The sequence below is a fragment of the Phacochoerus africanus genome, chromosome 5 (genome assembly GCF_016906955.1).
Source record: "Phacochoerus africanus isolate WHEZ1 chromosome 5, ROS_Pafr_v1, whole genome shotgun sequence".
NCBI lineage: Eukaryota > Metazoa > Chordata > Mammalia > Artiodactyla > Suidae > Phacochoerus > Phacochoerus africanus.
The window spans coordinates 36,298,169-36,324,626 of NC_062548.1; the positions used below are offsets into that span (position 1 = coordinate 36,298,169).

Below are 26,458 nucleotides of genomic sequence, written 5' to 3' on the forward strand. Positions count from 1 at the left end.
CCGGGCGGCGGGCGCGGCCTCCGGCCACTAGAGGGCGCCGGGCGGGCGCAGCGGAGCCGCCGCCGCCGCCGGTCGCGGAGGGAAGGTGAGAGCGAGCGCCCAGGCCGCCGCCGCCGCCGCCGCCGCCCGCTCACCGCGCGCCGCTGTCCGTCCCCCGGCGCGGCCGTCCCCGCAGGTAGGTGGGTCTCGCCGGGCCCCGCAGCCCTCCCGGCCCGCGCGCCGCCCCTCCCCCGCCGGCGCCCCCGCCCGGCGCGCCCCCGCCGCCGCCTCGTGCTCGCGCGCGCCGGTAACGGACGCCGGGCGGGGGAGGGGCGGTGCGCACGGCCGCCCCGCGGCAGCCGAGGGGGCGGAGGGCTCGGCCACAAAGGGCGCGCGGCCCCTGCGGAGGGGCGGTCCGAGCGCGCGCCGCCGCGGGGCCCCGCGGGCGGGCGGGTCCTTGTCCTCTCCCTCCGATGGGGGCGGCGGGGGTCTCACCCTGGGGGCGCGTGTCCCCCTAGCGGGGCGTGGAGGGCTCCCGCTCCCTCCATCCCGTGCTTGCGTGCATTTCCGTTGGCAAAATACCTCCTCTCTGGTTATTTAACTAAAAAAAAAAAAAAAAGGATTTTTTTGTTTTCATTGTTTCTCTCTGTTTCTGTGATCGGGGACCCCTAATTCAGTACCGTAGATTTGGGGGCGGGAAGGATGAGCCCAGTGCTCTTGGCTCGTTTATTTCGGGCTGTTTTTGCGCGGGGTGCACGTCTAGGACGCGCGGCGAATTGTTTCCTATCTTTTTTGTGGATCTGGAGACTGCCAGGCTTTAGGTTTCTTTCCCCACCCTTAAAGAATGAGGACCTGTCAGTTCCCATTAGCGTGAATTTCCTGTTGGGGACGGTCATTGCCGGGGTGTGGTCCAGCTGGAAAGCTCCGGCTGGTCCCCGAGAGGTCGCGTCTGCACCCTGATCGGGTGAATTTATCGGGAGTTGAGTATTTTCCCCGTCCCCCGAAATGTAGGCCTGAAAGGAGGTGCCGTGTTTGGTATTTAAGGACCGAGGGTCTGCCCAGACTCGAGGTGCCCTGCCCGGGAAGGTGGCCACTGGCCGCAAGGAGCTGTTGAACACTTGGAATGTGGCTAGACCGAGTTGAGATGTGCTCCCAGTGAAAAAGACACACCTGGTTTTGAAGGCTTAGTAAGGAAAAAAAGTAAAGATATCTCATTCAAAATTCTTTCCAAGTTAGGAGTTCCCGTCGTGGCGCAGTGGTTAACGAATCCGACTAGGAACCATGAGGTTTCGGGTTCGGTCCCTGCCCTTGCTCAGTGGGTTAACGATCCGGCATTGCCGTGAGCTGTGGTGTAGGTTGCAGACGCGGCTCAGATCCCGCGTTGCTGTGGCTCTGGTGTAGGCCGGTGGCTACAGCTCCGATTCAACCCCTGGCTTGGGAACCTCCATGTGCCGCGGGAGCGGCCCAAAACCAAGAAATAGCAAAAAGACCAAAAAATAAAATAAAATAAAATAAAAAATAAATAAATAAAAAAATAAAAGTCACTTAAAACCACATCGGAAAAAAAAAAAATTCTTTCCAAGTTAAATAATAGCGGTTGAGATGATACTGTTTTGAACATAGTGGGTTGACTCAAATATATTATTGTCATTGGTTTCTTTTTACTTTTTAACACAGTTACTTGAACATTGAAAATTAAATGTACGACTGGCATATTTCTGTTGGACAGCGTTCAGCTGGAGCATTGAAATGAGGGCAGGGGTAGTAGGAGCTTCTGCCATCTGTTTTCTCTTTGCCTGTTTCTCTGATGGCATGTGGCCTCCTCTCTCCTAGACACTCTTCCTTCTCACCCTCCGCTCAACTGTCGAGCCCATGGCTTAAGGAGGATTTTGTCCTCATTTGCAGTATAATTCAAGTTCATGGACAGAATTTTCTTTGGTGAAAAAATGTCATCTCCTGTGCACTGGAGTACACGGTGGAAATAGTTGCAGAGGGTTGGACTCAGTCGGATCATAAGTTATTGAAGCTGCGTGTTTGCAATATTTGTGTGTGTGTGATACAGCGAGCCTGCTCATGTTCAGGGCCTCTGCCATCTGAAAGCCTTTCTCCAAGTTACTCTGACTTTTGCTTGGGGGCCCCTGTCATGCCCTGACGTCCCTACACCCATTTCCCTTTCCAGCCCTTAGATAACTGTCAGGTTTTTTTGCCAGTAAAAATGGTGGTCGGCACCATATTGTCCCCAATTCTTGATTGACTGTAAATCCTGCCAGTTTGGGAGGATGAAATCAATGTTAAGTGAGAGAGAATCAATTACTATAGAATGTCAACTCTAGGGAGGGTGACTGTTGGAAAGATATGAACATTCCAATGAATGTCTGTATCCTGTTGCCGGGGGTGTTCTAGAAGGGCTTTTTAGAGAAAGTGTGATGTGTGGAGACTTGATTCCCAAATAATATCTCGAATTTTTTTTTTTTTTAATGAAAATGCTTTTTCTCTGGGATCTTAGGATCGGAAGTTAAATTTGTTTTCTCCAAAGTGTGAAGTGTTTACATCTCAGAAGGCAAAACTTTAGATAGTATTTCTAGGGGGGGAGAAAAACTTTAGATAGTAGTTTTAGTTGGGAGAAATAGTAAAACATTGATCCAGAAGTTAAAAAATGTATGCTTGTGACAATACATCTATTTTAATTCACACACACACACACACACACACACGACAGAAGCATATTAAGTGAGGTGAAAATTTCCTCTGATGTAAAGAAACCAGGCTACTCATCCTTATTAGGTTTTGCCCCAACAAGAAATTTGGGATTTAATTTCGTTGGGAGTTTAGCGATGTGTTGTTTTGTTCATCGGTGCATATGAATTTCCCATACCTTGTGAAGCCTTAGGAACCATGTGATGGAGGCAGTCAGAGAGAGGCTGAAAGTTTTGTGTTTCACAAATAAGAAAGTGGAACCTTTGCATGTTATTAGACTCCCGGAGTCTGGAGCAGGATATTTATCTGGCACTGCAGAACCTCCTCTGTAGTCACCTACCCAGGGTCTGGGGCCCCTGGGCGGACGGTCTGGAAAATTTCACGTCTTTCCTGTTCATCCTCCCTCCCAAGCAGAGTTCATGTGTGCGGTGAGCTCTTTCCCGGGCCTTCAGGGGGCTGGGCTCCTTAAGAGGCACCCTGCACACATCTGAGGGCAAGTTCAAAGAGCAAAGCCCCGGGGGCGGGCGGAGGGGGGGTGACAGAAAGTAGGAACATGCTTCCTGAAGGTGTTTCGCACAGCCTTCATCCGGAGGGCTTCTTTCTCCATCAAAGGGAAAAAGTGTCTCATCAAGTATCCAGCGGGAGAGTCCAAGTTTCAAGAGGGCAGTGGAACGTTGTAGGGAGAACCAGGTAATGCGGGTTCGCTCCCTGGGCGTGTGGTCTCTGAGGGGTGAAGTGTATCCTGCTGCTGCCGGAAGAGTTCCCACAATGAGCTCACACTGTTGCAAGCTGGCCTGGACCCAGCTGTTACTTCAAGCGCGTTTGTTTGTTTGTTTGTTTCTGCCATTTCCAAGAGAGGCTGGAGGCTGAGGGCCACATTTACTACACGTGGGTACTCATAATAATGTCTCACCTGAAATTTAGGACTAGCTTCTTAGGGAAAAATACAAGCCCTGGGCCCCATGCCCTGGGGCCTCCTCTCTGGTCCTGTGCGAGGCTGTCTTGGCCCGAAGGCTGTTGAATATTCATTCCTCACGTCTACACCCGTGACGTCGTGGGTGGATTCCACATGGAGATCATCCCTGGACTGCTGTCCTAACTCCCCGTGTCCCTTCCACTTGTCCAGATTGTCTTAAATTACGTCCCTTGCACATGTCATCGTGTCTGCCTGCGTGTGCGGAGGCCTGTGTTTATTCTGTTCCTCCTGAGTGGCTGTCAAGTGCCCACCTGTCTGCCAGAGCTGTATTTGTCTTGCCCAGCCCAGCCCAGGGCCAACTCGGATGAGCTCGCCCCGCTCCAGGCAGCACTGGCACATGCAGGGCAAAATAGCTCCGTGGATAAGAAGGCAGGCTGGGCGCCAGCTCGGCCACTCCCAAGCTGTGTGACCTCTGTGACTGCGTCACCCCTCTGTGCTTCAGCTTCCTCCTACACCCACCTCCTAGGCTCCTAGGGAGGATCAGATGCTTTGACCCACGTAAAGCACTTAGAAGAGTGTCTGGAGTGCAGGCCGAGCTGGCCGTGTTTGCCGTTCCTTCCGTCCCTACCGTGTGTTGTAGTCACATTTCTTTGCCTTGTTGTCCTCTGCTAATGGGAGCTGGATTCTCAAGTTACCATGAAAGGCCAAACTTTCATGGTTTTGCATTCCGTGGTTCAGCATCGGACTAGACTTGGCGCTAATGGGTTTCGCCGAACAGGTGCTGAACCAGTAGTTAAGGGATTGTGTAGACCAGAGCTCTGCGTACCTTTCCTTCTGTAAAACTTCAGTGAGTAACAGCTGATTCCAGAAAGGTGACGTGTGTTCCCGCCGCCGGCAAGAGTAGTTAACTGAATGAAATTCCGATCTGAGTGTCTTGCTTTAAAAAGTACTGTTCAGAGCTGCACCCCCCCCCCCCCGCCCATTTCCTTTTCCTTTAAGGCCTAGAGGGTGTGTCTGAGTTGCTTTTCCCCTGGTGGGGTCAGTGGCACTCGTTGCCGCCCCAGCTTTGGAGGATTTTCAGCAGGGCTGTGAAAACCGATTTGTGTTTGTAGAGAGCATTCCTTTCAGTTCCGTGTGGGAAACAGATGGGGGAAGGGATGGAAGCTAAGGGGAGAGCAGAGAGGAGGCTCTGGGGACGTCCACGTGCGACTCCTGCAGAGGGGGTTCTAGAGCTGTCAGGCTTGGGGTGCCCGGCATGCCTTTGACAGTATCACCCGTAGAGGCTTTGCCAGTGGATTGGTTGGATGTGGTTAAGAGAAAGAAGGTGACTGGTTTGAGCAAATGGCCAGAAGGTGATTTCATTCAGAAAAGGTATTGGTCAAAGGGTTAGGCTTGGGAGGAGGGTAAAAGATTGGGGGGCATTCCAGATAGAAATGCTGAGTAGGAGTTCCCGTAGTGGTGCAGTGGTTAACGAATCCGACTAGGAACCATGAGGTTGCGGGTTCGGTCCCTGCCCTTGCTCAGTGGGTTAACAATCCGGCGTTGCCGTGAGCTGTGGTGTAGGTTGCAGACGCGGCTCGGATCCCGCATTGCTGTGGCTCTGTTATAGGCCGGCGGCTACAGCTGCGATTCAACCCCTAGCCTGGGAACCTCCATATGCTGAGGGAGTGGCCCAAGAAATAGCAAAAAGACAAAAAAAAAAAAAAAGAAAGAAATGCTGAGTAAAGGTCACAAACAGGGAGTTCCTGTTGTGGCTCAGCTGGTTACAAACCCAACTAGTATCCACAGGGATGCGGGTTCAATCCCTGGCCCTGCTCAGTGGGTTAAGGATCCGGTGTTGCCGGGAGCTGTGGTGTAGGTTGCAGACGCGGCTCGGATCTGGTGTTGCTGTGGCTGTGGTGTAGGCCAGCAGCTGCAGCCCTGATTCGACCCCTAGCCTGGGAACTTCCATAAGCCATGGGTACGGCCCTTACAAAGCAAAAAAAAAAAAAAAAAAGTCACAAACAGACCCAGAATTTTGAATGGGGCTTAAACATGTCAGTGTAGAATCGAGAGCCCTTTTATAAATGGTGTTTGGGCAATGGGTAGCTCTTTGGGAGGGAAATGTGTGAGAGTGTGTGAGTGTGAGTGTGTGTGTATGTGTGTGTGTACATACCCTTACATTACTCCTTACAGTAAACTGGTGGATCCAGTTAAGAAAAAAAAATTAATGAAACCACGAGCATAGGGGAAGACATGGAGCGTGATTTTCTGATCTCAGAGTGGTGCAGGCACTTCTGAGTATGTCAAAATCCAGAAGCCACAAGAGAAAGTATTGATAAATTCAGTTACTTAAAAATCAAACTTGTGCTGTCCAAAGTGCCATAACCGATGTCAAAAGATTGACACCACTTTGGGGGAAATAGTCATGCCATCACAGAGGACTGCTTTCCTCGATTCATGAAGAGCTCCCATACATCAGAAAGGCCCAGCCTGGAAGGGAAAGGGGGTGCAGGAACTGAGGCGACAGTTCACAGAAAAGGAAGTACAGCGGGCTGGTAATCTGAAGAGATGCTCAGCCTTGTTGGTGATAGAAAGACTAAAACAAATAAAACCCCAACCACAGTTGTCACGTTGTTGTTTCTCACCTCCCTGGTTGCCAGCAATGGAAGCGTTTGACGATGTTTGGTCAAGTGGTGAAATAGGAACCCTTGTGCTCTGGTGGTGGGCAGGGTCGCTTGGCGAGACTTGGCAAGAGCTGGCAAAATTAAGAAACCTACGTACGCTTCATCCTCGGGAAGTTCTTTGGCATCATGCGTATATGAAATGCCCTTAAAGGTTGGCAACAACCAAAATGTCCCTCCTGGAGGCCTGCTGAGGTGATGCTGCGGCCGTGTCGTGGAACACGCTGCGTGGCTGTTACCTGGAAAGCAGCTGGATGTGTGCAGCTGTGGACTGAAGAAAAGTCAGGTGCAGAACGTGTTAGGAGCCCCGGTCTGTATAAAAAATAACATATGCATAGGATATTTTTAACTTTTATTTTGCAATAGTTATAGACTCACAGGATATTGCGAAAGTGGGATCCCATGACCCCTCATCATCTTCCCTAGTGGAGCCATCTTAACTAACTAGTGCACTGGCACTGCCAGGAGACAGGCATTCGTATGATACTGGATACTGTTGACCCAAACTTCGCACCTGACTCAGTTTTACACTCATTTGTTTGTGTGTGTATATGTATGGATACACGTTTATACCATGTATAGAGTCATGTAACCACTACTACAGTCAAGATACAGTATTGTTGGAGTGCCTGTTGTGGCTCCGCGGGTTAAGAACCTGACTGATATTCATGAGAATGTGGGTTCAGTCCCTGGCCTCTGCTCGTTGGGTTAAGGATCCGGTGTGGCTGCCACCTGCAGTGTAGGTTGCGTACTTGCTGTGGCTATGGTGTAGACTGGCAGCTGCAGCTCTGATTGGACCCTTAACCTGGGAACTTCCATGTGCTGCAGGTGCGGCCCTTAAAAAAAAAAGATGCAATATTGTTCACAGACTGTCTTTGTCAGGATGCATAACAGATGGGTAACAATGATGGATTGATTGTCCTCAGAAGGTCAGAAGGGGGGCTGAGTGTTAGGGTTGGGAAGGTGACATTCCTTTTTGCAGTCGTAATATTAAAATCCTCCTTTCCCAACAGTGTGCAGGGTCTGCGACATCCAGGGAGAACCTTCAAGTAGAGGGGGTGGGCGTGGGGAGCCGGGGTTTATCCGAGGGTAACATCTGGGCAGCTCAAGAGGTCCCAGAAGTGTAGGTGGCTGTGGAGTGGGGGGTCCCACTTAGAAGTCAACTGGAGACAAAGCCCCCATTTCCTGGAAGGAGTTGACTCCTGTCCTATGCTGCTGAGTTTGAAGAAGAAAAGCTGTTGGACTAACATTATCAAATTCTTCCTTACTTTAAAATTGAGACCACGAGTTTGCATTGTGGCTCTGCAGGTTAAGAGCCCAACTAGTATCCCTAAGAATGTGGGTTTGATCCCTTGACTTGTTCAGTGGGTTAAGAATCCGGCATTGCCACAAGCCGTGGTGCACATCTGGGAGCTTCCGTATGCCGCAGGAATGGCCGTAAAAAAATAATAATAATTGAGGCCAGATTTTGACTAGATCCAAAAAGAGATGGTGTATTAAGCATTTATTATTATTACTATTTGTCTCTTTAGGGCCGTACCTGCAGCATGTGGAGGTTCCCAGGCTAGGGGTCTAATCGGAGCTGTAGTCGCGGCCTACACCACAGCCACAGCAGTGGGGGATCGGAAGCCGCATCTGTGACCTACACCACAGCTCACAGCAAGCTGGATCCTTAACCCACTGAGCGAGGCCAGGGATCAAATCCGCGTCCTCATGGATGCTAGTCGGGTTCGTTAACCGCTGAACCATGATGGGAACTCCAGCATTTATTACTTTTTCTTTCTTTCAAAGTGAAAGGTGGCGGGAGACTTACTTCACCGATAAAACTAATCTCTGGTAGAAAAAAATCAGAACAGTGATTTCCTTGGGTGGGCAGTCACACTGGCTGGAGAAGGGGGCTGAGGGAACTTTCTGGGTCTGGGTTTTCTGAGTAGATCATTTGTCAAGGTTTGCTTTAAAATGTGTGCATTTTACCTTAAAAAAACTGGTAACAAATGTTAGACCCCAGAACCATATGTATGCTGAAGTGTCTATTAGTGGATCCAAGTTGATGTCTGCAACTTACTTTGCAGTTTACCAAAATTGGGTTGATAGATGGATAAAGATGGGGAGATGTAATAATTAGAGCAAAATATTAACTGTAGGATATAGATATTCTATAGGTATATGGTGTTCACTGTAAAAGAAGATTTACTGTGTGTAAAATTTTTTTAATAAAATTTAAGGGGAAAAACTACAGAGCATGAAATACTGTCATTATGTTTTTTTCTTTTCTTTTTAAGGCCGCCTAGCCTTAAGGCGTGGGTTCAATCCCCAGGCTGGCACAGTGAGTTAAAGGATTGGGCACTGCCACAGTTGCAGCTTGGATTCATTTCCCGGCCTGGAACTTCCATGTGGCACAGGTGTGGCCATAAAAAATAAAAAAATTAAAAATAAATAAAAAAAAGAAAAGGGAACTGGAACATCCTAGAAAAGTGGGGACCATCTTTTTTTTTTTTTTGGGGTCACACCCACGGTATGTGGAAGTTCCCAGGCTAGGGGTTGAATCAGAGCTGTAGCTGCCGGCCTACGCCACAGCCATAGCCACAGCAACGCCAGATCCTTAACCCACTGCAGGAGGCCAGGAGTCAAACCCACATCCTCACAGACATTATATAGGGTTCTTAACCTGCTGAGCTACAACAGAAACTTCTGAAACACTGTCACATTATATTTAAATATCACCTGAGGTTATGTTCCCAAATCTTCTAACTTGTGAGGGAGGCATGGTATTTTATGCCCTTAAGAATCTGCATCTTGGAGTTCCCTGGTGGCTCATCAGGTTAAGGATCCAGCATTGTTACTGCTATGACTTGAGTCACAGTTTCAATCCCTGGCCCAGGAACTTCCGCATGCCAGGGCATGGCCAGGAAAAAAAAAAAAAAAAAAAAGGCCTGCATCTTATTTTCTTTTAATCACCTACTCGAGTTGTCAGCTCTTTGCCTCCTGCCCTTTGTCCTTAAGGGCCAAGGTTCAAGGTTTTTGAGCACTTTCTGAGGAAGCAGCTCTAGGACTCTTCACTTGGTGGGTTATCATTACTCAGGTGTCCCTTCTGAGCCAACAGATGGGTTTTTTGAGTGAACCTCAAACTCATTCCCTACCTTGCCAGATACTGACGGCGAGAAGAGGCTTCTTGCCTTTGGCTTCTTTTCTTTTGTCCCAGTCCCTCCGGCCTGATGGCCCTGGACCCTCAAGTGTGGCTCCAGGTACCTTTGACCTCTAAGGTTCTGACTCCACTTTAAGTCAAAGAGAAAAAAGGCTGGGTGGCTCCATGAGTCACCTTTCTGAGGAAGGCCTCAAAAGGTACACAGACTTCTTTTAATACTTTCTTTTCTCAGAGGTCATTTATTTACAGGGTTAAAATAAAAAAAGTTTTAAAGGTTTACAGTGAAAAGACACTCATCTCCTGCCCCCAGCACAGTTTATTCAACCATGTCCTTTTTGACAGGCATTGAGTTAATTACCCTTCTTTTTCTCTGAGACATAGTGCCTCCTTAAAGAAGTTTGTAACTAGAAGTCTGAATTTAAACTTTTTTCATTATGGAAATGGCCAGACTTGTCCACGAGCAGAAGGAGGCCCACGTACCTCTTCCTCCTCCTCATTCAGCTGAGCGTTTCCCATGTTTTTGCTCCTCGTGTTTCACGCCCGCTTGCCACCCCCATCCCGTTAAGCTCGATTATCTCTAAACAAATTCCAGAAATAATGCCATTTTACTCCAGTGTCAAGGGCTTTTTAAGCTTTTTATTTTGGAAAATTTCAAACATAGTGTTTAAAGCAAATCCCAGAGCCCATGTCCTTTCACATATAAATACTCAGGAGGCGTTCCCGTCGTGGCACAGCAGAAACGAATCCGACCAGGAACCATGAGGTTATGGGTTCGATCTCTGGCCTCCTTGCTCAGTGGGTTAAGGATCCGGCATTACCTTGAGCTGTGGTGTAGGTCGCAGATGCGGCTCAGATCTGGCGTGGCTGTGGCTGTGGCTGTGGTGTAGGCCGGCAGCTGTAGCTCCGATTCAACCCCTAGCCTGGGAACCTCCATATGCCTCGGGTTCAGCCCTAAAAAGCAAAAAAAAAAAAAAAAAAGATTCAGGAAAGTAATCCACTTTTAGATACAAGGTCAAAATATTTACAACGACAGGCTTTAAAAACCAGTGAGAATTAGTAGTGATCAGCCTCTGGGGCCTTCCCTTCCACCGGCACTTTATTTTTTTGAAAAAAGGTAGACTTCAAAATAAAGCTTGCCTGCAGATGGTAAGCAGTAATGAGATGGAAACATCGCAGCCGTGTACCCGAAACAGGGGTGCCGGTCCCCGTACGTCACGTGGATCCACATACGTGCTTGATGTGACAGGATGCCCTCCTGGGATTAGCGCTCTGTAGTTCTCATCCGGGGGGGGCTCTGTGCCCCCCCCCCCCGTCCCTGCCCGCCAGAAGGCATTTAACGGGCTTCTGAGACACTTCGGTGCTGCTGGCATCTAGTGGGTGGAGCCAGCAGTACTGCCAACCTCCTGCAGGGCACAGGCCAGCCCTCCCCGTCCGTCATGGAGACGGCTCTGGCCGAATGGCCGAGGTCGAGAAGCCCTGGTTTAGGACGTTGGCAGATCTTGTTTTACCCCAGATCTCTTCTCTGTGGGTCCCCGGCTGCTTTCTGGGAACTGCCTAACGAACATTGACTAGCTGGGGTGCGTGCCAACGGTGTCGGCATCTGCCAGTGTTACACTGAAGGCAAACCCTTACCTCCCAGAAAATTCCCATTCGAGTGACTTCATTTCCATCCTCACTCGTTATCAGTTGTATCACCAAGGATGATTTCAAAAGTCCGGTGGAACCAAATCCATATTAAGGGTTAGGCTCTGCTCACAAGGAAGTCAAAATCCCTCGGAGGCAAGCGGATGTGAAACCTTTTCACTTCTGGAGAGCTTCCAGAAGCAACACAAGGCCAGGGCTGTTCGAGGGGCTGCTTGCGCGTGCACGGAGACAGGCCAGAACCAACACCCGTGGCTGAAGGAGGCGAGGATGACGACAGGGGAGAGAGCAGTGGCTTTTCCAGGGGGATGGTTCAGGAGGGGCTTAGGAGGGGCGGGCGGAACCTGCACAGCTGTGCAGGCTTGAGGAGGAGGAAGCCCTCTGCTCCCGGGGCCCCGGACGGTAGGGACCACGGACATCCCTCACACGGTGTCCTTGGCGTAGAGGACCCTAGTCAGGTCGTCGGGGATGGATGTGGCTGCAGCTCATTGTGTGACAAGACCTAGGTTGTGGGTGTTGCAGCTGGGATCCAGGAGCCCCGTGCCTTATGGAATTTTGTGCCTGTTTCTTTCCAGGTTTCCCATTTAGAAAGTGGATGTGTGGGGTAACATGTCCAGTGTGTCCGAGGAGAGAAGAAAAAGGCAGCAGAACATTCAGGAAGGCCTGCAGTTTATACAGTAAGGGCTTCGTGCATCCCACAGTAAAGGCTTTGTGTGGCTCTGCGTTTTGCAGAGATGAAGCAGCCGTTAGTCCTGTTTCCGCAGTCCCCTTCGTTTGGGTTGGACACTAGATACTTTTGTTCCAGCCGCACTTGCTGCCCTTGTCTTTGATTTCTCTGTGCTCTGAAGTGGATCTGGCTGTCGCTGATTTTGGGGGGCTAAAGCCCTTTCGTATCCCCCCGCATGTCAGACCAAGGAGTGGGAACCTCATCTCTCGTGAGAACAGTTCCGGCGGGTGGGGGTCAGCGTCCGTCCGCACACACGGCTTTTGTGGTCCGCTCCGTGGCAGGAAGCCCGTCTCTAGCTGGCTTCATGAAGCAGGTCACCGACGGGACCACGGCTCGAGGGGACGTGTTCAGGCAGAAAGGCCTCTTTGTCCCTCCTGGGAGGGACACATTCTTCCCCTGGGTGCTACAGTGAGTTGGACCCAGCAGGACTAGTGGTTCTGTACTATTTTTAAGCTTCTTTGGCATTTGAAGAATCAGGCCCTCTTTTAATAGATGTAGACGTGAAAGGAGAATGCTGTACTTACTAAAGAAAACGCAAAGGACTAGTTTTAGATTTTGTCCCCCGTGAGTCTGGTTAGAGGAGAGCGGTGGTGGTGGTAAGAGGAGGCGAAGGTCTTTAAGATGTGCTTTGAGCCAGTGGGGAGCTCACAGAACCTCGGGTTTAAGGTGACCCCTGGCTAAACAAGTCCTGTTGAGAACCTGATTGTGAAAATGAATTTCTTGTTCTTAGGTCACCGCTGTCGTATCCAGGAACCCAGGAACAATATGCGGTAAGGACTCTGGGAAGATCTGCCTGAAAGCTCTGCACGTAGCCTGTGGACAGTATGCTGTGTCGCCCCAGAGGCAAAGCCGCATGCGGCCCCCTGTCTGTTTTGTAAATCAAGTTTTATTTACAGCCACGCCCGTTTGTCGATATGTTACCTGTGGCTGCTTTCAGGAAGTGGTAGTCGAGGCAGAGACCATATGGCCCACATAAGCCTGAAATACTTACTTTCTGGGCACTTTTAGAAAAAGTTTGCGCATATACATATATATATATGAGACTGTTTTTTCAGCCTGCTTGTACTGTTGTCTCATATTTTTTTTTCTCTGTAAGTGCAGGTGTTTTTTTCTTTTTAGGGCTGCACCTGCGGCATGTGGCGGTTCCCAGGCTAGGGGTCAAATCTGAGCTACAGCTGCTGGCCTACACCACAGCCACAGCAACACCAGATCCAAGCCGTGTCTGCGACCTACACTGCAGCTCATGGCAGCGCCAGATCCTTAACCCAGAGTGAGGCCAGGGGTTGAACCTGTGTCCTCGTGGATACTGGTCAGGTTCTTAACCTGCCGAGCCATGACGGGAACTCCTCTTCATGCGGTTTTGCATTCATTTCTTTGGGGTCCCTTGCCTTTCATCGAGAGTGAGTGGGACAGAGTATGTTGAGAGGGAGGGTGCAGAGCATCCTCTGTTTTCCTGTAGAAGTTCTGCCGGTGGTAAAGGGCTGACTGGGTAATAAGAGGGAAGAGCTAGAGGAGACTCTAGTGAGTTAGAAACAGCGAGAGCCTAGTCAGAGCCCAGTCGGCGGGGTCTTGCACGAAAGGCCCTCATCTCTGCAGACTGTTGGTTTCTCTGCGGGCTTTGGCGCTTCTAAAGGTCACTTCTTTCTCTCTGCCTCCCCCTCCTTCCCCGTCGCTTCACCCTGCCTGCCTGCCTGCCTTTTCTCCACACGGATGTAGAACCGTAAAGTACGAGAGCTCAAAATCACCTGGGACAGCCCTTTTATTTTTCAGACGTGCATCTGGGGTCCAGAGAGGTGAAGTGGCCTGTCTCCGGTCCCCTCAGTTGCTCACGGTTGACCTGGACAGCTGTCTTTATTAGTTTCGTCCGCTTAGACGGGACTGGGTAAAATGAGACAAAACAGAGCTGAAAGTTTATCGGATCCGTTGCTGGGAGAGAACTGTTAAAATCTTAAAGCATCGGTAGAAATCATGAAGGAGACTTAAGAGCCTTTGTCCCTCCGAAAAGAATGTGTGTTCCTACACAGTAAGAAAAAGGTTTGACGATCCTCCCCCTACATCAGTTAATGACCTGAGCCAGTGTTTGCAGAAGAAATACAAATGTCCATAAAAACGTGCGGAAGTTCAGCTTCCCTGGTCATCCGATACGCGGGTAAAACAGGGTACCATTTGCACCCAGAAATTGGCAGCTGTTACGTGTGCACGTACCTGTGTTGCTGGGTGTGGCTGTGAAGCGGGCCACTCTAAGTATTCATTGTTACTGCATTTTTTGGAGGCAGTTTAATTAATTAATTAATTAATTTGTCTTTTAGGGGCTTGCCCTCAGCAGCGTATGGAGGTTCCCAGGCTAGGGGTTGATCAGAGTTGTAGCTCACGGCCCACACCACAGGCACAGCAACAGCAGATCCGAGCTGCATCTGAGACCTACACCCCAGCTCACGGCAACGCCGGATCCTTAACCCATGGAGCGAGGCCAGGGATCCAACTTGCGTCCTCATGGATGCTAGCCACATTTGTTTCCGCTGAGCCACAATGGGGACTCCAACGCCAGATTCTTAACTCACTTGGACCCGCATCCTCATGGATGCCGTGTTGGGTTCTTAACCCACTGATCCACAGTGGGAACTCCAGCAGCATTTTTATTGATCATACCTTGGATTTTCTCTTGGAAAATGCAAAGAGGAAGGAACCCCAGCTGAGGTAGCCGTGACTTGGCCTGGATTTCATGATTTCTTATAATAATGCATGTTGCTCTGGCAAATTATATCTTCCGAAGCCTTGGGTACAAAAGTCAAAATTTGCTTACACTCTGACTTGTTTCTTAAAGGGTTTCAAGCAGTAACTTTCTTTTCTTTTCTCTTTTAAGGTGTATTTAGGTGCTCTCGTGAGAAATCTTTTTAACGAAGGGAATGATGTTTATCGGGAGCGTGACTGGAACAGCTCCGTAAGCCAGTATTCAGAAGCTTTGAGTATAGCTGATTATGCAAAGTCTGAAGAAATTTTAATCCCTAAAGAAATCATTGAAAAACTACATATAAATCGTATTGCTTGCTATTCTATTATGGTGAGTGGTGATTTGTATTTGTTTTTTATTAAAATTTTTTTTTTGCGTTTTAGGGCCATACCCACAGCATATGGAAGTTCCCAGGCTAGGGGTCTAACCGGAGCTACAGCTGCCGGCCTACACCACAGCCACAGCCACTCCCGGAATCCCAGCTGCATCTGTGACCTACACCACAGCTCATGGCAACACTGGATGCTTAACCCACTGAGCGAGGCCAGGGATTGAACCTGCAACCTCACGGATACTAGTCAGATTTGTTTCCATTGCGGCACAATGGGCACTCTGAGTTGTGATTGTTAAAACAATGTTTCTAGAGAGAAAAAAGATTTTCAATGACCATATATTAGTGAAGTCCATTTTCTAGTTTTACTTCATAAGAAAAATGTAGTGACTGCTTTTAGAGTGTCCTGAAGCTTTGAAAAATCAGCGTAGGACAACTGATTAGGGATTTAAAAATTTTTTTTATTACAGTCTAGTTATGTTACAATGTGGGGCCAATTTCTGCTGTATAGCAAAGTGATCCAGTCATGCGTCTATATACATTCCTCTCTTCTAACTGAGGGTGCTGGTTCGATCCTTGGCCTTACTCAGTGAGTTAGGAGTCTGGCATTGCCATAAGCTACAATGTAAGTCCAGATGCGGGTGGGATCCACTATGACCGTGGCTGTGGTGGAGGCCGGTAGTTGCAGCTCTGACTAAACCCCCAGCCTGGGAACTTCCGTATCCCACAGGTGTGGCCTTAAAAAAAAAATCCAACCACAGTGGCTTGGTTCTCTGCAGAGGCTTGGGTTCCATCCCTGCCCAGGAACTTCCATATGCCATGTGTGTGGCCATAAAAAATAATAAATAAATAAATGAAGGGAGGGTCTAAATTTGTTTGCATTTACAGGGAGATAGTGTTTTAAGGCACAGATTGTTTGATTGTTACCTTTATTTGGTCTTACCCGCTAGGGCTTCCATGATAAAGTCTTAGAAGACTGCGAGACAGTTCTCAGTCTCAATGCCAGTAACTGCAAAGCTCTGTATCGGAAATCTAAGGCTCTCAGCGATTTGGGAAGATACAAAGAGGCTTACGACGCTGTGGCGAAGTGCTCCTTGGCAGTGCCTCAGGTATGGAATTTCTGTTTTAGTTCGTTTGTTCACATCATAATCATTTTACTGCTTCTACGTGGAGAAATGGCTCTCAAGGAGTTAGGTTTTCCAGCCAACTGTCCACCTGCTTTCATTGGGAATCATTTACCGTAAAACAAGTGTCCTGACAGAGTGTAACTTAGAACTGTTTTGCCTCTTTGTCTTTCCAGTTAGTAAATAAAACCCTCCATTAACCACACCCTCCATTTTTTCCAGGATGAACATGTAATAAAACTCACACAAGAACTAGCTCAGAAATTGGGATTTAAAATAAGAAAAGCATATGTCAGAGCCGAGGTGAGCCGAAGTTCTCTCTGTAAGGTATTTCCATTTTGTTTCCCTTTTTCTTCCTTCCTTTCTTCTTTTCCTCTTTTTCTTTCTTCCTTTCATCCTTCCCTTCTTTTCTTTCTGCTTTTTAGGGCCACACCTGCAGCACGTGGAAGTTCCCAGGCTAGGGGTCGAATTGGAGCTACAGCTGCCGGCCTACACCACAGCTGCAGCCACGCCAGATTGAAGCCGCATCTCTGACGGACACAACAGCTCACTCCGCTGAGCCAAATGGGAACTCCTCAGTTTGTTTTCTAACTTAGCGTAAGTTCTGGTTTTAAATTAGCATCTTAATTTTCTTTCAGCTCTCACTAAAATCAGTTCCTGGGGATGGGGCTGCCAAGGTAAGGTTATAACTTCTGTAAGAATCATAATAAAAGAAAAAAAAAAGAAGAGAGAGGCATTAGCAGTTCTGCTTTTAATATTTTTGGTTTGTGTCTATTTTTGAGACCTTTTTATTCCTAAAATACATAAGTGGCCAGAGCTTCCTGTCCTACAAAAAGAAAATAAACAACTCAGTAATATCTTTTATTCTCAATCAGCGTTTCCTGAAGTCCAGTGAAGCATCTTACAGGATGTTGGTAGATGTTAGGTTTTATTAGAAAAAGTGGGTGAGGACCGTGTACTAATTTTAGGAGCCGCTGGGTTAAACATAATGAACGAGTTGTTTTTCTACAGGTAGGTCTTCTTAAAGCTGTTAGGATGTTGCCATGAGCTGGGGAGGGAGTGGTGTCTCGACTAGACCCTCTGCAACTGGGAGGCTCCTGAATACCCTTAGAGAGAAATATTGGTCTGCAAGAAACAAGCCCTGATAGGCCAGCCCCGGGACACTCCACACGTCACAAAGGTTTACATATTTTGTTGGTTTCCTGGATCTTAACTGGAAGGAAGTCAAGTGTGAGAGCCTGCATTGTTCCCTCAGAGTGAGTTTTATAAGCTTGCTTTATAGTTTAGAATCCTGGAAATATTTTTATCTATTATTTGGTTTCATTTCTAGGCTTTGAACTGTTCTGTGGAAGATATTGAGCCAGGTATGTTTTCACACACACGTAACATGTTAATCTTAGACACGCCAGCTATAGACGTCATGCATCTTAGAAAGCTGTCAAATAAGATTCTTCTGTGATTACTGGTAGTAAAGCAAGAGTTTTAGAACCACCTTTGTGCCTCTGGATGTGCGGTGCGTGATTCATGATCCTAGATGTCAGGGAGCAGTCGATGCCCGCGAGGTGGTCTTCCCCGCCCCCCCCCCCCCCCCCCGCCCCCGACCCCTGGGAGCTCCACCCAGAAGGGGCCCAGGCATTTTGAGAAAGAAGGAGAACTTCTCACAACTGAGTATATCTATTCCTGGGCAGAACAAAGCATTTTTAGAATTACTGTTATAAACTCTTTTATTGGAATTGCTTTTATTGATGTATCTATTTAGCTTTGTAATTGCTTTCATGTTTTCACCTAGCTCTTGGTTTTCTCTGTTGTTGGCTGTTACTAAACAGTAGTATTTTATAAACGCGTGGCGAGTGAGTGAGTACATGTCTGTCCATGTTACAGATTTATTAACTCCGAGGCAAGAAGCAGTTCCTGTTGTCTCTATACCTACTTCCAGTTTTTCTCACCAAGTTGGAAGTGAGCTGGCCTCAGTTCCTGTTATGCCCATAGCTTCTGTGTTGCCGCTGCCGGTGGAAGAGAGTTCTCTGCCGTCGACCGTGTTGGCAAATGGAGGGAAGATCCCCTTCGTTATGCCGGAACCGTTTTTAGATGATGGCGACATGGTCCTGGGAGATGAGATAGATGAGCTCCTTGACTCTGCGCCTGAAACTAATGAAAATGTTATGGTAAATTTCAGCGGGACGCTTTTCTTCTGAAGGCAGGGTTCATTTTTTAAATTGTAATTGATGTAATTTAAACTCATTTTCTAATTTAATTTTTAGAAGTGAATTTAAAAATTGAATTTTAATTTTTAAAAATTATCCATTGACTAAACTTTGGGTTTCTTGAAATTTCCTTCTGGTAACTGGCTGATTTGGTTCTTTTTGTTAATTAAAAGAAAAAGGAACATGCTAAGAATCACATTATGGGGAAGAGCAGTTAACATTCTGACCAAAAATAGGAGTTCCCATCATGGCTCAGTGGGTTATGAACCCAACTAGTATCCACGAGGACTCGGGTTCGATCCCCGGCCTTGCTTAGTGGGTTAAGGATCTGGCATTGCCGTGAGCTGTGGTGTAAGTTGCAGAGGCGGCTTGGGTCCCAAGTTGCTCTGGCTGTGGTGTAGGTTCCCCAGCCTGGAAACTTCCATATGCTACAGGTGCAGCCCTAAAAAGACAAAAAAAAAAAAAAGACATTTGATATTTAAGGAAAAATTAGTTTATGGATTAAGGATTTCTCATCCCCTAAGGATAATTCTCTTGTAACCATAAAGCAAGTGTCAGCACATTTTGGCTCACAGGCCCAGTCTGGCCACTGCCTATTTTTTGGTTTGGTTTTTTTCCTTTTGTCTTTCTTTTTTTGGTGGGGCCACCCCCTGGCATATGGAACTTACTGGGCCAGGGATCAGATCTGAACTGAGCCGCAGTTCCACACCTTCCGATCCTTAACCCAGTGTGCTGGGCCAGGGATCCAGCCTGCATCCCAGTGCTGCAGAGATGCTGCCGTCCCATTGTGCCACAGTGGGAACTCCCACTGCCTGTATATGGCCTGCAGACTAAGAATGGTTTCTAGATTTTTACATGGTTGGAAGAAAAAAAAAAGAATACTATTTTAAGGCACATGGAAATAAATACCTTACGACACTACAGCAAGAGTTGAGTGGTTGCAGCAGGGACCATGTTACCCACACTTCCCTCATTAACATCCAGCCCTTTGTGGAAAGTCCACGGGCCCCAGCCGGAAAATATATTGAAATAGTGGCAGCACCAAGAGTAGGGTGATGATGGGGGAGAAACTCAGAGCTGGTTTCCAGGGCGGTTGACCTTGGTGATGTCCCTGTGGAGCCGATGGGAGGTGAAGCGGAGGGCAGGCAGGCCTGGGCTTGGTTCCTGCCCCTCTGATCTTGGGCAGGGTATTTCACCTGCAGTCCCTGGGTTTCTGCATCCGTATAATGGCGCTCACAGTAGCCTACATCTCAGAGTCAGGCGAGGTAAGTAGATGGCATATGATTTATCATAGTGTCAGGTACATGGAAGCTCTTGATAAATTGTTGCTTGGCTGGGGGTAGGTGGTGTTCTCTTTGTTCTCGTGAGGCTGTACAATCACATCTTCAGAAGATGGGCCCCACTTGTACAGGCTCTTCCAGCTCCCTTCTCTCTCTCTCTCTCTTTTTTTTTTTTTAATTTTTATGGCCACACCTGTGTCATGTGGAAGTTTCTGCACCAGGGATTGAATCTGAGCTGCAGCTGTGGCAATGCTCAGTTCTTTAACTCACTGCACCAGGCTGGGGATTGAACCCACGCCTCTGCAGTGACCCAAGCTGCTGCCGTCGGATTCTTTTTTTTTTTTTTTAGTCTTTTTAGGGCCTTCCCCCGGCATGTGGAAGTTCCCAAGCTAGGGATCAAATGTAGCTGTAGCCGCTGGCCTAAACCACAGCAACAGCCATGCCAGGTCCAAGCCACATCTTCGGCCTATACCACAGCTCACGGCAACACCAGATCCTTAACCCACTGAGCGAGGCCGGGGATCAAACCTGTGTCCTTATGGATGCTAGTCAGATTCGTTTCCTCTGATCCGCTGTGGGATCTCCTGTAGTCAGATTCTTAACCCACTGAGCCATAGCAGGAACCCCACAGCTTGCTTCTGAGCATTCTTCTTCTTCTTCTTCTTCTTCTTTTTTTTTTTGTCTGCGCCTGCTGTATGTGGAAGTTCCCGGGCCAAGGACTGAACTTGCACCACAGTAGTGACCCGAGCTGCTGCAGTGACAGTGCTGGCTCCTTAACACGAAGAGATCCTTAAGGGAACTCCTTGAGCACCCTTCCTCTGCCCCAGCCCCTCACACATCCTTACAATGGGTAAGGAATACAGGGAATCTTATTTTGAAAAGGAACTGTGAATGCTGCATGTGGATTATAGCAATACCAGGCATCACACCTCTGTCTCCTTAAAAAGTAGGCTTGAGAAGAAATAAGCTCTGTAGCTTGGATTCTGCTACCGAGTCTTGATTTTGATTTCAACCTTGTTACGGAACAAAGTCACACAGTGGAGTCATTTGTTTTATATGCGGATGTTAAAAGCGGCTTGGCCACCTTGGAACTGAGTTTCCTGGATTTTAATCTGGTGTTTCCTCTGCAGCCATCAGCCTTAGTCAGAGGCCCCCTGTCAACGGCCACTGTCACCCCAAACATCCCCTTCTCGGCGTCTCTCCTGGGCACCCTGCCCATTGGTGCAAGATACGCGCCTGCACCCTCCTTCTCGGAGCTCTTCCCACCTCTGGCTTCATCCTTGGAAGATTTCTGTTCTTCTCTAAAGTCGTTTTCAATGAGCGAATCCAAACGAGGTAAGAAGCGAGCCACTTACGTGAACAGTTAATTTTCTAAAAGCAGACAGTTTGGTTTGACACGTGTTTCACTTACTCTAGGTAGTTTGGTCCTTGAATTCTTTTCATTGTATCTGAAGATGTAAAAATGAAACCTTCTGCTTAGAATTCATCTGGACCTAACTGGGCCTGTGTGGAGGTCAGGAGGCCAGGTGTGAGAGCAGGAATGTGTGTGGCACTGGGGTTTTTTTCATAGGATAGTTTGTTAAGCTGAGTGCCTCTTGTTTTGAAGGGCAAGATGGCTTTCAAGATATTTTCTCAAAAAGGGGTACCCCATCCTAAATGGTCTTAAAGAGAGGTGGTCCTTTGAAATTCTGAACTAGGCAAACACGTAGTTAAGACTAACTTAAGATCAGTTTTTAGAATGACAGATCCGTCTATTTCAGGCTTCATCCATTGAGCTCAGCAGACTCTGCCTGGTGCTCTTAGGGATTGCTGAGGCTTTGGCCTTACTCCTGTTGCCGTAATTCTGTATACCTCCAACTCTAACAAGAAAAATCTTCATGTGTTTTGAAGCATCGCTATGGTTAAAAGGACAAAAATGAAAATAAGTGATTTAAAGATGGACAACTGAAGAAAGTAAAATTTGTGGGAGACAGAAGGGCAGAGAGAAAAAGAATCGAGTAGCTAGGCTAAGAAAAAGAAAAGCACTGGAACCGCGCTCATTTTCTGAATGTTACGGCGAGTTCCTCCTTCACATTTTCGGAAGGAGAGGGTGTTTTCCCCATTTTGCATAGGAGTGATTTCCTTCGTCTTTTTCCAAACCATCCCCCTTGGTAGTCCCTGCCTTAGCTTGAATCTCTGAAAGTCACCTTTTCTTTAAATGTGTTGGTCTAAGGGATATGTACGCCCTTGGTTTTTGGAAGAGAGGAGCTCGCCCGTCGCCCTCTTCGAGGGTCAGGAATGAGCAAGAAAGGTGCTAGGAATCGGGATGGGGAGATAGCGTGGGAAGCCGCCGTCCGCTACTGAGCCCTGATGTTCTTATTCCATGATTAGAGTGAAAAGGTCTGTTGAAGTGTTTTTATTATTTTAGATCTGTCCACCTCAACTTCTAGAGAGGGAACATCGCTTAACAGCAGTAATTCTTCCCTTTTACTTGTAAGTGCCACTTCCTCTTTTGTAAATACGTTGCTTAAATTGCAAATAGGTCTTTTACTTGAGTAACTGAATTATTTGAGTGAACGGGACGGCTCCCTGAAGTTTTGTGTGTGCTGTGGGAAAGGGTGCTAAAATAAGACCCTTCTGGAACGTCCAGGAATAAATGCTCTTTGTTCAAAGGCTGGATCTGTCCTGTCAGTTCATCACGTTCACAGGCAGTGTAAGAGGCTTTAGCACAGCGTGAACAACAAGGGAATCCAAGATCAGGGCATGAACAGCGTGTTGGCCGATGAAGCAGAACAATTGCCCATCACTTGTAAACAACTCCTGGTGCATCCGGAAGAGTGGGGGAGGGGCTCAGAGACCTGAAGAGAGAAAACCATAGCAGGAAACTGTTTTTAAGTAGAAATTTGGGGAGTTCCCAGTGGCTCAGCAGCAATGATCCCGACTAGTATCGATGAGGACTCGGGTTTGATCCCTGGCCTTGTTCAGTGGGTTAAGGATCCAGTGTTGCTGGGAGCTGCGGTGTAGGTTGCAGGCAGGGCTGGGCTCCTGCGTTGCTGTGGCTCTGGTGTAGGCCGGCAGCTACAGCGCTGATTGGACCCCTAGCCTGGGAACCTCCATTTGCCGCGGGTGCAGCCCTAAAAAGACAAACATAGCTAAATAAATAAATAGAAAAGCAGCAAGGGCAGAACAGTCCCAACTTCAGTCTGTGCAGAACGTCTTATTTTTTGAGATGAATTCATTTCCTTCTTTAGTGATAGTGCAATATTTGTTGGCTGTTTTTTGTTTTTTTGTTTTGTTTTTTTGTTTTCTCATTCTTCTTGCAGATGAATGGACCGAGCAGTTTGTTTGCTTCGGAGAGTTTCCTGGGCCTTTCAACTCCCGCCAGGAATGAGTTTGGAAACATTTTCGCAAGTGCAGTACCTAAGCCACCTTCTTCAGTGACCCCAAGACATCCCCTCGAAGGAACCCATGAACTGAGACAAGCTTGCCAGATCTGTTTTGTAAAATCAGGTCAGGACCAAACAAAGGAGCAGACAGTGTTAAACTAGTCCATAATCTGAGAGTTCTTAGGAATTTGTAAATACATGTGGAAAACACCAGCTGTTGTGACTCTTCAATCTCTGTTTGAGTTCTTTCTAAAGAAGCAGCAGTTATTGATTAAGGGCCTTTGGAGTCTAATAGGATAAGTCTCTGCTCTTATTTAACATACCTTTATGTGTAGAATCATACGGAGTAGAATGTTTACCTGCTTCTGAAAGCTTTTTGAACTATCTGTGAAATCCTTTGTATTTCAAATACATGTTTAAGAACTTGATCACATTCAAGTTCAAGACCTAGAAGAAAGCATTTTAAGACTAGTATGTGATGTAATGGCTGTGAAAACATTACCGTCCATTCTGTTGGATTGTTTCATATCTTCACCACTAAGTCAGGTGATATGAACACAGTTTACTCTAAAGTGGACTCACATTCATTTTTCTTCTTAGTTTATTTAACTGTGTTCTTTACCTTTTGAAGCCATCAGGATTCTTATTCTAATAGTTAACTGAGGGTTGTGTTTGGGGAGGACGGGTTGGGTGAACTTCGTATTGTCTGACGAACAGCAGCAGTGACTTCGGTAGCTTGTTTACATTTGGGGGGGTATGAAAAAGGGATTTTTTTTAATGGGAATTTAATAATCATTATCCATCTGCTTCTAACTGTGCCTGTAAAATGAAATGGTACTTTTTGCATGTATGACCAGTCCTTTTTATATCTTTTTCAGGCCCTAAGTTAATGGATTTCACTTACCTTGCTAATATAGATCATAAATGTAAGAAAGATATTTTAATTGGTAGGATAAAGAATGTTGAAGATAAATCATGGAAAAAAATACGTCCAAGACCAACAAAAACAAATTATGAAGGACCTTATTATATATGTAAAGGTATATGCTATAATTGCTTAATCAGTGCCCTTTTACATAAGTGAAAAATTTATGTGCTACGTGGCATTCTGGTCGTGGCTCCCTGGTTAATGAACCTAACTAGTATCCATGAGCTGGCAGGAAGGATCCCTGGCCTCACTCAGTGAGTTAAGGATCCGGCGTTGCCATGAGCTGTGGTGTAGGTCGCAGACATGGCTGGGATCCCGTGTTGTAGGCCGGCAGCTACGGCTCCAAATCGACCCCTAGCCTGGGAATTTCTGTATGTCACAGGTTCGGCCCTAAAAGGACAAAAAAAATTTGCTACATTTGTGTTTTTGTTTCTGTTTTGGCCCAACCCTTAGCATGTGGAAGTTCCTGGGCCAGGGATCAAATCCCAGCCACAGCTACAGCAGTGCCAGATCCTTAACCCACTGCACCTCAGCAGGAGCTCTACTGCATTCATTATGCTTCCAGTACTAATGTTACTGAAAATGTTTCGACGGAGTTCATAGCAAGTTCTTTGATGGAGACATTAGTATTTTTTATATTATTTTTACTTTTGTTTTTAAATTCCTGTCTAGTTGATGTTTTATACTTATGGAAATAGGGATTTGGCCAGATTTTAAATAGGAAACTCTCAAACTTTAGATTCTCTGATTTAGTCTAAACAGAATCAGGACACTGAACTAAGGTTTGAAAATGTTGCTTTACCTGTATATGTGACTAGGTCACCTTGCTGTACAGTAGAAAATTGACAAAACACTGTAAACCAGCTATAATGGAAAAAATAAAAATCACTATAAAATTTAAAAAAAGAAAAATAAATGTTCTTTTAAGTTGTTTTCAGGAGAACTTAGTATTTTCATTTTTGTCAGGGTATCAAGGCTTTTCCCCTGTCTGAAAGAAAAATAATTTAGAATTTTGGTGCCATTTTTTTTTAAGAGTTAATATTATTCCTGCATAGTTATATGCGTGTCATGGTATGAAGCTACCCATAACTTGTTAAAAGAATTCAAACAGGGAATTCCCATTGTGGCTCAGCAGAAACGAATCCGACTAATATCCATGAGGATGCAGGTTCAATCCCTGGCCTCACTCAGTGGGTTAAGGATCTGGTGTTGCCCTGAGCTGTGATGTATGTTGCAGACCTGGCTCGAATCTGGCATTACTGTGGCTTTGGTGTGGGCTGGCACCTGTAGCTCTGATTGGACCCCTAGCCTGGGAACCTCCATATGCTGCAAGCGCAGCCCTAAAAAGCAAAGAAAGGAAAGAATTCAAATGATGCCCTAAGCGTGTTCAATGATTATTGGCTTTGGGAAAACAAAGGCTTCCTTCTTAATCGTCTGTCAATCCCCTGTTTTTCTAGATGTTGCTGCCGAGGAGGAATGTAGATACTCAGGCCACTGCACATTTGCTTATTGCCAAGAAGAGATAGACGTCTGGACCCTGGAGCGAAAGGGGGCGTTTAGTAGGGAGGCTTTCTTCGGCGGCAATGGAAAGATCCACCTTACCGTATTCAAACTTCTCCAAGAGCATCTTGGAGAATTTATATTCCTGTGTGAGGTACTTTCTCTAAACCTTATTTTCTGCTCTAAAATAAGTGGTCATCTCTGGCCCATAAGGCCAGAAGTATCAAGCACTTAGCCCTGGTCCTGCTGGCTGATAAAAAAACATTCACTCAGCAATGGAAGCTACTACTGCTGTCCAGAAGAATAATGTTAAGACTTCATACCGAATGTTGGGAGTCCCCTGGCCGCCTTGTGGTTAAGAATCTGGCATTGTCACACTGTGGTTCTGGTCACTGCTGTGGCACAGGTTCAGTCCCTGGCCCAGGGAAATTCTGCATGCTGTGGGGGTGCCCCCCCCCCCCCCCCCCCGCCAAAAGGACTTCCTTCTGAATGTTAATTGGTTTAAGGATGTAAGGTATAAGTATGTATGGCACAAAAGTTATATCGTACTATGGTTTTAATGGTAATTCTTTTTCTCTGTTGCAGAAATGTTTTGATCATAAGCCTAGAATGATAAGTAAAAGAAACAAAGATAATTCTACTTCTTGTTCTCATCCTGTTACAAAGCACGAGTTTGAAGACAATAAGTATGTTGGTAGTTTCTAATTTTTATAGTGCCAGAATAGATTATTTTTTTGCTATTTATTTATTTATTTATTTATTTATTTATTTTTACGGCTGAAGGTAGAGCACACGGAAGTTCCCAGGCTGAGGTTTGAATCAGAACTCCAGCTATGGGCCTACACCACAGCCACAGCAATGCCAGGTCTGAGTCGAGTCTTTGACCTACACCACAGCTCACAAGCAATGCTAGATCCTTAACCCACTGAGCGATGCCAAGGATTGAACCCACATCCTCATGGATACTAGTGGGTTCATTTCCACTGAGCCACAAGGGGAACTCCAGGTTCTTCTTTTTAGATCCAAATAAAATCAGAGTCCTATTCACCCAGACACTCTCCCTCTCCTTTTGTTGTTGTTTTGAAAGATGATGATGATTCTGGAGTTCCCTTCATGGTGCTGCAGAAACAAATCCGACTAGGAACCATGAGGTTGTCGGTTCAATCCCTGTCCTCACTCAGTGGGTTAAGGATCTGGCGTTGCTGTGTGCTGTGGTATAGGTCGCAG

At 47.0% G+C, this 26,458-nt stretch overlaps 1 protein-coding gene across 4 annotated transcripts in view; it reads left to right on the plus strand.

Moving 5' to 3' along the window:
- Window positions 1-63: 63 nt before the first annotated feature.
- ZC3H7A (zinc finger CCCH-type containing 7A) overlaps window positions 64-26,458 on the plus strand; it is a 41,590-nt gene continuing 15,195 nt past the window's right edge. The window contains exons 1-15 of one of the 4 annotated variants that reach the window (XM_047780483.1): window positions 64-175; window positions 11,617-11,718; window positions 12,499-12,538; window positions 14,632-14,829; window positions 15,781-15,939; window positions 16,177-16,281; window positions 16,593-16,631; window positions 17,285-17,318; window positions 17,836-18,119; window positions 20,569-20,773; window positions 21,846-21,910; window positions 22,741-22,927; window positions 23,682-23,843; window positions 25,189-25,385; window positions 25,817-25,917. In XM_047780483.1, the coding sequence (XP_047636439.1) occupies window positions 11,651-11,718; window positions 12,499-12,538; window positions 14,632-14,829; window positions 15,781-15,939; window positions 16,177-16,281; window positions 16,593-16,631; window positions 17,285-17,318; window positions 17,836-18,119; window positions 20,569-20,773; window positions 21,846-21,910; window positions 22,741-22,927; window positions 23,682-23,843; window positions 25,189-25,385; window positions 25,817-25,917 (1,844 nt within the window). In that variant the 5' untranslated portion in view covers window positions 64-175; window positions 11,617-11,650. Of the gene's footprint in view, window positions 176-8,618; window positions 8,658-11,616; window positions 11,719-12,498; window positions 12,539-14,631; window positions 14,830-15,780; window positions 15,940-16,176; window positions 16,282-16,592; window positions 16,632-17,284; window positions 17,319-17,835; window positions 18,120-20,568; window positions 20,774-21,845; window positions 21,911-22,740; window positions 22,928-23,681; window positions 23,844-25,188; window positions 25,386-25,816; window positions 25,918-26,458 lie in introns of those variants that run through there. The other 3 variants (XM_047780485.1, XM_047780484.1, XM_047780486.1) reach the window with 3 other exon arrangements.